We start from the raw sequence: 14,716 nt of genomic DNA, 5'->3' as shown, positions 1-14,716 counted from the left end.
CGAAGCCCGCCACGATAATCTCGTCACACGTATGCGGCCGTGTGCGTGAGCGTGCCTATCTCTGTGTATGTGTACAAGCGTGCCGTGCGGTCTCTCACGCGTGCTCGCTCGCATGGGCGAAGCGGGTCTTTAAAGCGCGCGCGAGAGAAAGAGACGGCCGGCTCTTTATCGTTTCGTTGGAACATTATTTCTTGCCTTTGTACGTCGCGAACAAGAAGCTATCCCTGCGTAATGCGACACGTGAAAATTTCGACTCGACGTATAACGCAAGTTTCGCGAGAGAAAATCTTGAGAAGCTGCTTTTCTTTTGTAAAGGCGCCGACGACTTCGATTGAAATAGTTGTCGACGTGCTGCGCGAAGTTGTTCAATTTCTTTTTTTAATTGTTATTAACTTTTGCAATGTTAATAGAGAAGGTTGAAACCCGAGGTAGTATTATCTGACGTATTATGTAGTATTGGTTTTTCTTTGTTCTTTTCTTTCTCTTTTTCTTTTTTTTTTAAATATTTTTTTTTAAATACATATATCGCCTCACGAAGGAGGCGCGTCCAGTTTGCTATAACTGGCAAATAAAATCGGCTACTTCCTTTCACATCACCTCCTTCCAGTCCGATCGTTATAGGGAAAATGATCGCGCATTAAACCGCTGTTATTCGAACGTCACGCTGACGTCGGCGCGTGCGACCGTGCTGAGCTCCTTCATGGAAGCGTCACACATTTCATCACGCGGCATGTCGTAACCGGCTCTCCTTATCGCGAGCTCCATTTTCAGTACACTATACAACACTACACGCAACACGAAAACAAGATTACTTTCATACAGTTATTGATTCTACAATGCGTTAATGTTATTGTGCGTTCCAAACGCCGCGCGCTGTTATTCCTCTTGAGTTTCCGACTCGCTTGAACGTAAACGTACACCGAGACATGCGACACCGGGTAATGCAGCCGACGAAATTAACGTCGGCGTCGTTAAAGTACGCGTTAATCGACGGCTCTTCGTTAACCTCGTTTTTTTTTTTTTTTTTTTTTTTATTATTATTCCGCATTTCCCGGTCATTCGCTTTTGCAGCCGAATTATTTCGTCTGTTCTAAATCGTAACGCGACAAAGTCACGACGGGGGGATGGGCGAGGGTCCGCCGGTACACGGGGCTCGTTCGACGTTTACAAAGTAGCGAGCCGAGCGGAAAGAGCCCGTGCAACGCGCTTGATGTCCCTCGTAAAACATGGCCACAGTGTTTTATTGGCCGACCGAGAAGACGATCCCTTCGCAGTGGGTGGAGTCGATAACGCAATAATCCTTTATCGCGCAATTGAAAAGGACGGGATAAGGTTGCGGGGGTAGGGGGAAAGAGCGGAAGGATATTCCTCGGTCATCGAACGACCCCCGGACGACGATGACGCTTTTTGCGGGGCCGGCGACATAAATCGACTTGCCCGCGAGTCGGATAAGGAGCCCGAGAAAACGGTTTTATCCGCTCGGAGGCAACCGCTAGTGATTCTTTTGACGCTGGGTTTCCTTCACCGTCCTTTGTCTCAGGAGAATTTTCCCTCCCCGCGCGGGAGAAGGGTCCGGGGGGAAAATAAGAGGCCACCGAGTGTAAAATACACCGAGATAACGAAGCCGGGAGCGTTGATTTTTACGGCCGGATAAAGATATACATTCGAATCGTTATATATGTTGTGTATTACATAAATAGAAATAAGTATCTAGGAGACTGGAACAGTTAGTTAAACTGGACTGGTTAATTACTTGTGAATTCTTAATATAAAATCCATTAAACCGGCCGGTGTAGGAGCAAGTTATAAATAGACGTTATGTAAATAGGAGAGCGAGAGAACATTTTTGGTAATTAAATAAATTGTACTAATGTTATTTTTTTATTTTATTATTCTTTATTTTCAATAAGTAATAAAATAAAATTCTGAAACGCGCGTTAAAGATACGCCGTCGGTGAGAAACACCGCGGAAGCTTATTGACAATTGAGAGCCGATAAATCGCGACGAACGGAAGCAAATCGCGGTGCACGCCGATGAAAACGGCGATAGCTCTGAGGCCGGTCTATTACGTGTAATCCGGGATTTAAAGTCAAGACGATGGATCGAGACGGATTAGAAACTCGGAGTAATAGACGTCGAATGGCGAGGAAGAGGCGTGCGGTTAAAGGCAGATCAAGATCGGCTTCTCGATTCGTGTTTCGCGTTTTGTTCAATCGCTGTTTTATTACCGCCCGTTTATCTATTAATTTCTCTTTCGGCCGTCCGAAAACGCGTTCTTCTTTCTTTCTTTTTTTCTTTCTTTTTTTTTTACGTCGTACTGAAATTTTTATGGAGATAATAGAGTTGTTAACGTGAACGTATTCGAGCTCTCGCTCGTCTTTTTATTTTTTCATACGCGTGACGTACGTTTACGTGTCAAAATATGTCGTCATTAAACTGTTAGATTGCTAATTAGCGCGCAGTTTGTTTCGCTCTCAGAGAATTTCCTTCTTCGTATTTTTCTTTTATTGCCTCCTTCGTTTTACGCATCCGTCTCTCTCTCTCTCTCTCTCTTTCTCTCTCGTTCTTCTTATCGGCGAACTACGAATCGCAGCTGGCGAGGGCCGCTTTAAATCATCCCTTTCTCATTACCATTTCAAATGGGCCGCGATTAACGCGAATTAATTATCTACGATAGCAATATCCCGCCTCCGGGCCGGGATCGGGACGCGGCCGGTCGTGCTGCCGCTGCTGAACGTTCGCTTGAACAACGGAAAGGAAAAAAAAAAAAAAAAAAAAATTTACCTTACGGTACATTCGCCGCCCCGATATTGAAAAAATATTGGCTAATTCGGCCGCAACTATAATACGTCGGTCGCGTGGAAGAGGCGCGAATTAATCCACGGAGGATTAAATCGATCGCGACGCTCGTCGGGAATTGAAAACGCCGTCGGAGAATCGCCGGGGCACTTAAAAGTACATTAATCGAGTAAAATAAAACTGAATACGTGCGCCGCCATCCCGTGGATTGAACGATAAAAATAACGGGGCCACAATAATGATAATAAATCAACCTAAAATGATTCGTCGCGCGTTATCCCTTGTAAAAGACGTCTAAAATACGAAGTTCGGGAGATAAAATCTCTTCAGCATACGAGTTTATCATCTTTTCTCAAGCGTGCGTTATCAATATAACACTGAAACGTTGCAACAGGTGTTTCCTAATGAAATAGTAGATTTTTATATTTGCAAATTTTATCGTCCGCTTTTTAAGAGAGTCGTAAATGAGAGTATATATATATAAATTGACGAGGTGACATATTGCGCAATCTTTTCGAATAAGAAAGTTAGTTCGCCAGCCAAGCAAGTCGGCGTACGTATGTCTTCGCTCGTCGTGTGCCTCTCGTAAATCGTGCACCGCGAATAACAATTACGAGCGCAAGAAACGATGCGGAAAAATAGCAGGGAAATCAAAAAGACAATTCCCGATGCGAGAGAGCGAGCGGTGATTTCGGCACACGCGTCTCTCCGATGGGTACGACGACGACGCGCGACGGCTGATTGTGCCGGATTGTTAAACGAACATTTTTTGAAAACTGTCCGATCCATTCCTCGCGCGGGGTTTCGGATCGCGCAAATAACCCGACCGGGAGAGGCGTGCTCGCCACTTGTCGAGAACGATTCGAGCTCGTTAGCCCGATGAACTCCGACCGTTCTGTGACAATATTCCCAGATATTCAATAAAGCCGGCCCCGGGACGAGCCGACCCGATATGCGCCGGCTTGGAATTCCCGCTCGCTCTCGCGGATGGAGATGTTTCGGTGTCTTTCGCGCATTTTCCCTCCCACACAGGTGGATAAAAGCCAGCACCGAAAAAGCTCGCCGTGGAGAATTATCCTCATTTAAATATTTGCGCCTGGATTTTCGGGGTGAAAAAGCACGTACTAATATTGTCGAATCAATAGAAATTAAATTAAATTGGGAGTGTTATTAAATTTTATGGTAATTAGAAACGAAAATTTTTTTTCCCCTCCGGAAAGCGGGGCGGAAAGATTTACGAGCCGGGCGCGGAAAATAGGGTAATCGTGCAGTTGTGCCGATGATAAATTTATTTTCACCTACGCGAATTTTATTTACATTCGTCCCGCACTTTTATCTCCCGGGCGTTACGAAGTCGCGAGGAGGATTAACGGCGGGCCGGGGGAACTCTGTTCGGGGAACCTAGCGGACTGGATTTTTCTTCTGGCGTCGATTTAGTTGAGAGTACACTTTCTAGCTGATTTAGCGAAGCATGAAGCGGCGCGGCGAAAAGAAAAAGAGGAGGAGATCCCCGACGACACGCGGAGGGACGCCGAGGGTATCGGTCGAGAAAGTATCGCGTGGAGACCGCATTTGCCCGTGGAAATACCTGCGCCCGACTAAAACGTGCCATCCGTGAGCGCGCGCGTCCGTGTGCAACGCATATACACGTATAAACGCGAGCAAAGGGATTCTGTGCAGCGGCGGCAATGGGATAAATGTATTCTAGTAGCGCAAGAGAGCGTGCACACCCCGGGACAAATAGAGTCGTTCTTAACTTCGCTCGATTATATTACGGGGTCTCGAGAAATTACCGAGTCGCTTACATGCACGACTGGGGACGCGATTAAACTTTCCATCGGATATTTCTCGCCGTCACGAATAATAAGCAGGCTTGAATTAATAAGAAGGAAAGACGTACGTCGAAGAGAGCGCGCGCGTGTTCGTGCCGAGGGAAACGTTAATTATAATTTTCGACTGTTATTTTAGCCAACGGGATCCGTATGACTTCTATTATGCGCGACCGTGTGTCTAGCCGGAACTTTTTATATATTCGCCTTCTATACGGAATTAATACCGGCGGGTTGATGAAAATATCAGAGCGTTTGACAGATCGCGAAGCGGTCTCGTGCGGATGTGCGACGGAAATAAAAGTTTCGCGGTTTCTGGAGACGGGAATCAATTCCGGGGAACGGAACCGGCGTTGAACAGCTCCTTTCTACTCATTCGCAATTAAGCGGCCGCCAGGAATCGTGATTATTGCCGATACTTTTAATTTGCATGACAATGCAGCGATTCGCTCATCGACATGCACGGTTCGTTTTCGTTCGTGCGTCTCGACGATTGGGAAAGTATCGCGTCGGCGATGCCGAGGATCGCGCTTCGGAGGATCGACTTCTAATCGGAATACGTGCTCGCTTTATGGAAGACGATCCCGGCTCCGTGGTCGTTATCTGAGTTAAGTAAACGTATATGCTGTCATACCCGAGAAAGGATTATTGCGTTCGACAGTTCTCCTCCTCCGAAAAAAAAGAGAATACTTTTAAACACGCAAGTGCGTAAATTTGTTTTTTTCTCAGGAAAAAGCCTCTTAAAATTATAATGGACATGTAAGTTTATGTACGCACAGGACGATCGATGTCTTTTCCCGTTTCTGATTTTATTGCCGTAACTTGTGTCAAATTTTTATTATTTAACATCCCGTGGCTCGATAATTTATACGGCGATTTATTCATTTATTACAACATGAAGTTCCTGACCTTTCGTATTTTGTATAATGAGTATTACGCGACTCGCGGTGTTTCCTGTCAGACTCTGTGCACGTGCTAAAAGAAAAAAAAAATACTTCTTGATTCGCACGTTTCTTTATCGGTACTTCCCCGCGGAGGAAAGTTTTTATCTCGATAAAAAAAAAGAAAAAAAAATGAGGCCGTATTCTTCGCGGCGTTCTCGTACTTTCTCGCTGCGGCGCGTGCATTAAGCGCTTATGTTAATGCATTTGGAAAAATTCCGCGTAAACAAACCAGGGCACACGCGGCATTAGCATTTGCTCCTTGACAAGTCATCATTCAACGTACGCCAGATAACGCACGTACGAGAAGGAAAAGCCATCCTAGCCGACCTTTAAGCGATATATGTAAAACACTCTTCGCCTTGTATTCGCCATTTCGGGTGCATTACGTGCCGCGAGTTGAAATACAAAAACGGATAATTTATACACACGGCACTTTGTAAAAGGGTACCGTTCCCGCAGCTTATAAAACGGTCTTACCAGGGGGAAATAGAATTTTATTACCGATGAAAATGGTACAATGGCTAGGCGTACAATTTTTAAATTTTGATTCGAAGGAACGTAATTTATAGGCTTTCCATCTCTATAATAGTAAAAATTCATAAATGCAAAATTATTGCACTTACATTATTCTATATAATTTAACAAATTATTAGTTGTCAATCTAATTGTAATTATAGCCGCCCGTACGTCATATGAATAGCAATGATTGTTACAAAATTCTAGTGCTTCGTTCTACGTAATATCGTCACCGGAAACGCGATTAAACAGGTGTTTGCGTCAGCTGCGATCACCCCTCGCCGTGTCTCGTCACGAGATTCCTTCCGTCCCCTGTCTTCGTTTCGTCTTGAGCTCGTCGTTCATCGCTTCCATCGTTGCTTCCTAAAGCCCTCCGATAGTTATTCTTGGCGCTGCGTCATACGAGCGAATTCCACCTTCGCTTTTCGCGTACGATGAGGACGCTCTCTGTTTCAAAGCGCCGAGATTCACATCGCATTACGAGATTTACTCCGACTAACAACAAGTATTCGTAATTTCATCTAAGATGCTTAGAATAAGACCAGCAGCGAGATTCTGCCGTGTTGGCGTATTAATGGCAAATTTTTTTTTCTTTTATTTCATGGTTTTAGACTGAACAAGCGTATTAAAAAAATGAAAGAAAAAAAAATAGAACAGAAGTGATTCGTCACAAAATTGATTTTGGCTTTATGTCATTATTTATTCGCCATTTATGTGAATACCGCTTGGAACTAACCGACTGGCAATTTTGGTTTTCAGCGTGGATCGGGACCGGCTTCGGGAACGAGAGCGACAAGCCCGCGCGGCGATGTCGGTCCAGGCGGAGCAGGCGGCTGCGGGAGGTGGTCCTGATACGAGACACCATCACCACCACCACCACAACCACGCACATCATCATCACTCCAACATACATGTCTCACCGCCGAACCTCTTCCGTGCCCCTGTTAGGGTGAGTACAATTTTTTTTTAATTCTCTCTATCTCGGCGATCGGAAAAATCGATCGTTTAATTTTATTATTGCGTTTTTGCGTGCATTCGTGTACGGCGATATTGATTACTTTGATGTTTCTTTTTTTTTTTCCTCCCCGTTAAGACTCGACAAAATATCACTTTCTTTTAAAATATCACGTCATCGATATCGATATGTATATATTGATTTTTTTATGGTCAATATTTTTTAAATATATAGGTGCTCGCGTCACGGACTAATCCAACTAACTCCCTATTGCGATAAAATATTTTATATCGCGAATGGAAATTAAAATAGCCCCTGTCTGTCCGGCCATTAATTTATTGTCAGCTATAATACTTTTTTTTTTTTTTATTCCTCTCCCTTTTTTTTTCGATAAAGAGAATAGCATCATGTGTCAGTTAAATTGACATGCCGAACATTTTGCGGTCTTTTTCCCTCGGCGAGATGATGCCAAAAATGTTTCTGCACGGAGAAATGAAAGAAGTAGCGACGAATACCCCGTCGATCAATTTCGCCGCACACGATTGCATCTCGTTGCGCGCATTAAACGCTCATGCCGGAGTTCTATAACGGGTTGCGAGTCCATTTTCCCTTATTAAAATAGCATTTTATTAAGCGAAGACTCCGCTTGCTGCTCTGTGGTGGTTGCAAAAGTCGCGAATAATTAATGAGCGATAAGGCGAGAAAATCGTACTGACGTTCGTTTCTTATCGTTTTCTCTCTTTAGTCATATTTATTCAAGCAGAATCCCGGCCTTGCGTTGTCTGATCGCTTAATGGATCTTTCTCCCGCGTTTCAAGTGCCATTTCGCTCTTTCCCGGCCCTGTCTTTTCACCACCGTCTAGTTAGTAATCGTAGGCACCACGCCAAGTAGATTCACTGACCGCTTCAATTAACGTTAACCGATAGCCTCTCTCTCTAGTCTTTACTCTGTGTATAAATCCACGGTAATACATAGAGCGCTTAATGAATTTGCTCTCGATCACAGTCATTAACTACTCAGTTTAAATCCATGAATAAGATATTCGAGCTCTCGCTTGCTTAGATATCGAGGGTTTATTGATTATAGGTACTACCTAGCATTAAATATATATTCTACATAAATTGCAAATGAGAATCAAAAGTAATATCGTAGGCGCCGTATTTGTCTTTTTTTTCTCTCTTTTTTTTCTTTTTTTTTTTTTTTTTTTAAATAACGATATATGAACATATCAATCAATTTAAAGGCCTCGTCATTCCCGTGCAATTTAATTGTTTCTCGGAAGGGTAAAAATGCAATTTGTCGCGAACGTCGCTTCTATTGTCCGCCAAGGAAACGTAACTCCGTAACTCGACGAGCCTTTTCGCGGCCTGGAAAAAAAAAAAAGCGGCTGATGTAATTATCCCAGCATTGGGATCCTTCGGCCCGCGACCTCGAGAGCTCCAATTGCGACCTTTACGACAAGCCATTGTTCAAAACGACCGTCTTCGCGTTTACTCGTTACTCGCGTTACTCAGCGGTTACGTATTGCGTAACTCATTCGCGAGCGTCGGCGCATCTTCGTGCAGTTTTTATTTCGCAAGCGCGTTTCGGTCTGTCTTTTTCAAGCTTTCTCTCTGGACGTTTTCTAGGCCCTTCGCGAGACATTTCAGGATTCCCGGGTGGGCCACGGGGTTTCTTAAGATTTTCTCACGAATCTGACGTGCGGCAGCCGATCGCGGTCGCCGGATCGTGAGAGAGGAAAATCTTACGTGTTACGACGAAGTCAAAGAACCAATTGAATCCTCCCCGTGGCTCATAAACACGACCTTCCCTTCCCTTCTTTCTTTTTTCTCTCTTTCACCTTTGTCTCCCATCCGCGCGGTTCTCCACCGGAATCACTCTCGTCGGAATTTATTTCTAATCCGCTCTAAGTGAGGGGAGGAAAAAAAATAAGGAGAACGACGGTCTCTTTCGGGAACTCGTGTAATAAATATAAATCGAAAAATATCTTTGCACTCTAACCGATTGTTACGGAAGAGGGTTACCTGAGACGGCATGTGTGTTTTGACAGTCCCTTCGCTCTCGAGAGCAGCTTTGGATAGAGTTCTAATATTTCTTTGTCACGTCCAGCTTCTTTTTCGCGCGATAGGTTCAAAAAGTAAAAGCTCTCCCGCCGAACGGGAAGATATAATTTCATTAAAGCGACGAAGCGGTGAAAGCATCGATAACCGCGATGAATTTCCGCGCGATTAAAATTCTCTTGCAACCGGTTTGTGACGTGACGTTTAAAATCGACATTTGGATGTTAATGGCTTCGAAATCGTTGCGCTTGATTCTTCCGGTGTCTCTCCTTTTTTCTTTTTTTCTTTTTACACGGCGGGGAAGAAATGAAAAAAAGCATTTGGTTCCCTTCAGATAGTTAAATCGCTTAATTATATAACATTCTCTCGTTACGCTCGCGCGACATCACTCTGGCTTTAGATTGCTAATACCATTTCTTTCGTAGGGTGCGAACGAACCCTGGCCGTGCTCCGATTGGTCCTTTCGCTTACTCAACAGGTGTTTTCTCGACTTTTAACCTTTCTTAATGAGTGTTTTAATCTTCATTAATAGGAACGTGAGAGCAATCCAATTTTTTTCGCGCACTGCAATCAACGAGACTTCTTCTTTTTTTCTTTTTCACTTATTCGTATAAGCGGAGTCTAGCGATTTTTAAAATAATTATCTAAATACGAAAAACTGACCTACTTACTTTTTATATGTTTTATTTAAATATGAAGAAATATATAATTTATTAAAATAGATAAGCAAATGAAAATTTGAACGTGCGCGCGTGTCAATTTCTTATCGCGGTTGTGACAAAGAGAAACATATCGTATATTTCCTCGGCAGTCGAGACGCGGTCGAGAAACTGCCTGATCGGCTCCCTAACAATCATAACTGTAACCGCACGTTAGTAACCGTACGATGAGTTGCGAAGCCGCTTAGTGTCTTTGTCATCCAAGCGGAACGCAGAGGCAGAAACGGGAAGCTCGGCTAGAGGGACGGAGAGCGAAGGAAAGCGGAGTTGTAAAAGCAGCTAGGAGGGATGCGGGCGGGAAAGGAAGGCGAGAAAATGGCGCCGGTTTTCTTACGAGTTCGATCAGCTTTTATGACTTCGGGTTCTTTTCTCGGTCTCTCTCTCTCTCTTTTTTTTTTTCTCGCGTCTCTTCCTACCTCGGTCTTTCGCCGTTGCTCCTCTTTCCCCGTAGACGGCAAGCCGCGAACGGAAAAGCGGATTCTGCGACTTTTCCGCAACGCATCACGTAACTCCGCGGGCGCGGAGGAATACCGTATCCGGATAGCGTCGTTCCGCGCTTCCAATATCGAGGAAACGTGACGCGACCGCCGCGCAGGACCGACGTTGAAATATCGACTGCAATCTCCAAGATTATTCACGCGCCGCGAAAATATGCATTCCGGTTTTGTTGCGCCCGGCAAGAGCAGTGCGTGGCTCGAATTGATTAACGAGAGCACGCAGATTACCGGATTCCGGTGGTCTAAATAAACGTAAAGGGTAGACATCTCAAAGATATCGAAAAGATCAGGCGGACTTTCACGCTGCGTGAAAAGTTGTTTCTCTTTTTTTTTTTTTTTTGTCTTTACATCGTTTTCAAGTCAACGTGATGTCGTGGATATAGCGTAGATTTCTCATTAATTAATTAAAAAAATATTAATATCTGAGCATTCTTTTATGTAACGGGAAAAACACGTTACTGGTTACGTGAAGAAAATTAAAGTCGTAATGGAAAAGTCGTATGTTAAAAAATCGTATTTTCTATACCGATCCCTTTTTTTTCTTCTTTTTTCTCTCACGTTTTTCTCTCGCGCATCCTCTCAAAATGGGAATCTCCAGTATTTGGCGCCGTTATATTTTTATGTCTATGGAAATCGTTATTCCCTTTTTCCGGCCTGCTCGTCGTGAAAATTCCCTCGAGCGTGCGCGCGCGTTAGTTTATCGTGCTCCAGCACGGTGTTTAAAGTTCGTCGAGATTAAAGCCCGCTAGTTGGAAGATTACCCGGTCCGATAAATAAAGCGGCGTGCGGATCGACCTCGCGAAGATGCTGTTAGCTGCGTTTTCCTACAAAAGTCGGATACCACGGTGTCTCTAATAGCGACATTAGTCGATAGAGCTCGGCAGGATTTTCTTGCGTCTTTTTATCAGCGCGACTGGAGCAAATTGATTAAATAGAAGAACCGATAACGCGGTCTCGGTATATGTAGGTACGTTTATCAAAGAAATGTTCGTACACGCGTTTGTCAGAAAAAAAAAAAAGAAAAACGAGAAAAAAAAAACAAGCGATAAAATTGGAGAGTCCACTTCGTCGTAGAATCTATCGCGGCCGAAATCTGAACTCCGGTGTATACCGGTTTTCAGTCGCCGGCTGATGCTTCCTATCCTCGATCAGCAGCATCCGTCGCCGCGATACGGAGCCTCGTCGGAATCTCGCAGATGGAGGCACCTCGACTAAAAGCGAGTCATTCGGCGGAAATAAAGATGCCACACGCCAGGCGAAAGAGGAGGAACGTTATTGTGCGAGCGTGTGAGGCCGCAACGCTGGCCGCGTATTTATTGCCGAGATTAACGGCGCGCATTTGCATCCCCCGCATTCGCGAAATCCGCGCGCGGAGGAAATTCGCGATATGGGCGGGGGGGAATACCGTGAAACATTCGGCCAGGAGGAAAGAGAGATTCGATAGGGCTTTTCGTGCGTATATGTTTCTTGCGACGTGGCTCGTGCGTAATAACGATTCAAAATTTGCTCGCTCGCAAGTTTATTTGCATTTCTCGAAATTTAAATACGATTGCGTAGCATAAAAGAGTGTTTAAAACAAATTTTTTTTTTCTTTTTTTTTCTTTACGTATAGCTGTTGCAAAAATAAGCAAGAAATATGAAGAATGTGTCTTATATTTCGCCGGTGTTCGAGATAATTTCGTGACGTAAGGCCTATGGAATATTTTACTTTTATTGTGATGCACGTCGTTGAAATATGATAACTGGGATCAATATTAAATTACGTTTAGGAGGAAAAACAAAGCTTTGGTTGGAGGTGCTTAGTTGGATTATATATTATCATATTTAAGAGATGTTTATGTGTATTGTAATGCTACCGTGAACCACGAGCGTCGTTTTTACGGACGGTTCTCGTTTTATCTTCGCTCGCGGACATGATTTGTCAAGAGCCGCGCTCTTTACACACTCGTGAATGTCAGCACGCGCGATAAAGTTATTTGTCGTTCTTCCGCGGGAAAAACGCACTCTCCGTGACACAACGAAGAATGCGTTTTATTCCTTTGCACGGCAGATAAGAGACCTCGCTCCCGTGGATTTTCCTCTCTTTTCCTTTCCGCGTTCAAACAGAGACGACCGAGCTGGAGCATCTTTCTTTTCCTCTGTCATCTTTGAAGCTGCTGCAACGAGTGCGCAACTTTTTTTTGTTTGCACGAACGCCGCATTTACCTGGATTTAGGGGGCCGAGACACAATGGGATACAAGAACGAGGAGGATATACGCGAAAAAGCCCTCTTCACATTACTCGAGATTAAATTTTATTCAATTAGCAACTGCGATTAAAAACAACTCGTATATTCGGTCGGTTAATCCTGAAATACTTTTCAGTTTTAGAACGTCACGTTTGATTCAAAATTTTTGTTCTCTCTTTTTTTTTATAGTTACTAACAATTTCGCGCAAAAATTAAAAATTCCACCGATAATATTTTATTTTGTTTTAGATTAGATATTTTATAAAAAAGAATAAAATAAAAGAATCTGCTTACTAGCATTTGGAGATAGAACGGCGCTTCGAGCCGCGGCGCTTTCCAACATTTTCCCATTAAACTCGTACACTCGAAATTCTGCGGGGCGAAGTGCAGAATGCCGGGCGTTTTTGCGGGCGCGATCGATTGCGACATGCTTTTTTTTTTTCCGTCGGGACGGCTTTTTTAATTCGCCGTCGAACGAGAGAGGGTGGCCGCTCTCGCGTTGATTACGTGGTCATTCCAGTCGGCCGCAATGGGTTCCGCCCGCGTCGATTCGTAACTCCCTTACACGCGCGAACAGTATAATTAGCCGATCGTAAAGATTACCTGATAAGAGGACGGACCTTTTCTGCGGAAAAATCCCCGGGCGACTTTCCCCTCGCGCTTTACTATAAGGAAGCTGAATCCACCCCGGGCAGAAAATTCAATCGAGCGGATAGTGAGTCCTCTCTCTTTCCCGACACGGCAATTCCGATCCGTCTCCTTTCGGATTCCGACGAAAGCTAGTTTCATTGGAACCGCCTACGGTTACGCGTCACCACAAACTTCTCGGATCTGTCGGTTTTAAACGAGCGGCGTTATCAACAGATCGGCGCTGTAAAAACGCGAATAAAAATTTATGGAAAATTGATGAGCTCGCGAAAAAGAATCGGGCTGTCGAGCGAGGAGAAGTGAAGGAAGCGAGAGATGAAAATTAATTATAATCAAAGGATTATTAATATTAATTGACATTAACCCTGAACTAATTACATTTCAAATAAATAAAAGAGAAAAGGAAGAAAAAAAAGAAAGCTATACAAAAACTCTATTTTTTTTTTTTTTTTTTTTTTAAAAGGCGCAAATTAGTTTCGCGCTAGAGGACTTGGTGGAAAATCAAACCACTCGCGACGTCGAACATTTTCAAACGTTATAAGCTTTCGGATGTCATTATCCGTCAGAGATAAATCGCGGAAATTTTATTGCGTAACGCGGTGCGACTATAATGGCGCATTTATTACATTATAAAATACGAGACATGCGTCGCGAAAATATCTCTCGCAGCCATAAAAGCGCATTTATGTGACTGAGAGCTCGTGCACGCGAGTACGTATATGTATATTTATATGTATGTAAATATATAATATATATATTATATATACATATATATACTATATATCTACGTGCTCACGTGCCGATACCATTCTTCCGGCATGCCGTCGCGATATGCTTCTGTTAAACGCGCCGGAACTAAAGGGGCCAAAGAAACATCGCGTCGCATCGCGGCGAGGATCCGCGGAGCAGCAACGTATCGGAGAGATATCCTCCGTTTCCTTCGTGGGCGGACGGGCGGGGGAGATTCTGTCTGTATCCTGTCGGATATGGTCCGCGTCTATATATTGACTTTACGTTCGAGCGGAGCCGCCTTCGTGAAAACTCGAATAATAAGAGAACCAAGGGGATGCGGAAGCTCGAGTTTTCTTCGTTGAACGATCAGAAACTTCGGCTTGGCACACCACCGCGGACACGATCTTCGCAAAGCTTCTGTCGTTGCGCTGCACCGCAGTGCAATTATTTTCTGGCCGCGCGACTTTACGGGGAGTAAAATTTTTTTTTTTCTTTCTTTCTTTCTTTTTTATTTTTTTTTTACTGCTGTTTAATATACATGTATGATAAAATCCGATAAAGATACGAAGTTTAAGTACCGCGGTCGATTAAAGAGATTCACTTCAAACTGTGCGGGATAAAAGTAGAACATTTTTTTTTTTTTTAATTTAAAAGTTTTTTTTTAATTTTTTTAAATAGTTTTATACGACGAGTTTGAATACTCTTGATAAATATTTTAAATTCAAAAAAAATTTATCCGAGCTTGTTAAATTCTAGTGAATTAAAGAAGCTTAACGTTTGTTGGCAC

General features: G+C 43.7%; 1 protein-coding gene across 2 annotated transcripts in view; it reads left to right on the top strand.

Annotated features, from left to right (window-relative positions):
- Nucleotides 1-14,716, top strand: part of Lilli (AF4/FMR2 family member lilliputian) — a 168,937-nt gene that overhangs the window by 62,418 nt on the left and 91,803 nt on the right. For both annotated transcript variants that reach the window (XM_070664969.1, XM_070664971.1), the window contains exon 2: nt 6,849-7,038. In XM_070664969.1, coding sequence (XP_070521070.1) covers nt 6,849-7,038 — 190 coding nt within the window. The remainder of the gene's footprint in view (nt 1-6,848; nt 7,039-14,716) is intronic.

The sequence above is a fragment of the Cardiocondyla obscurior genome, linkage group LG13 (genome assembly GCF_019399895.1).
Source record: "Cardiocondyla obscurior isolate alpha-2009 linkage group LG13, Cobs3.1, whole genome shotgun sequence".
Lineage (NCBI taxonomy): Eukaryota > Metazoa > Arthropoda > Insecta > Hymenoptera > Formicidae > Cardiocondyla > Cardiocondyla obscurior.
This window is presented reverse-complemented; position numbering and strand designations above follow the sequence as displayed.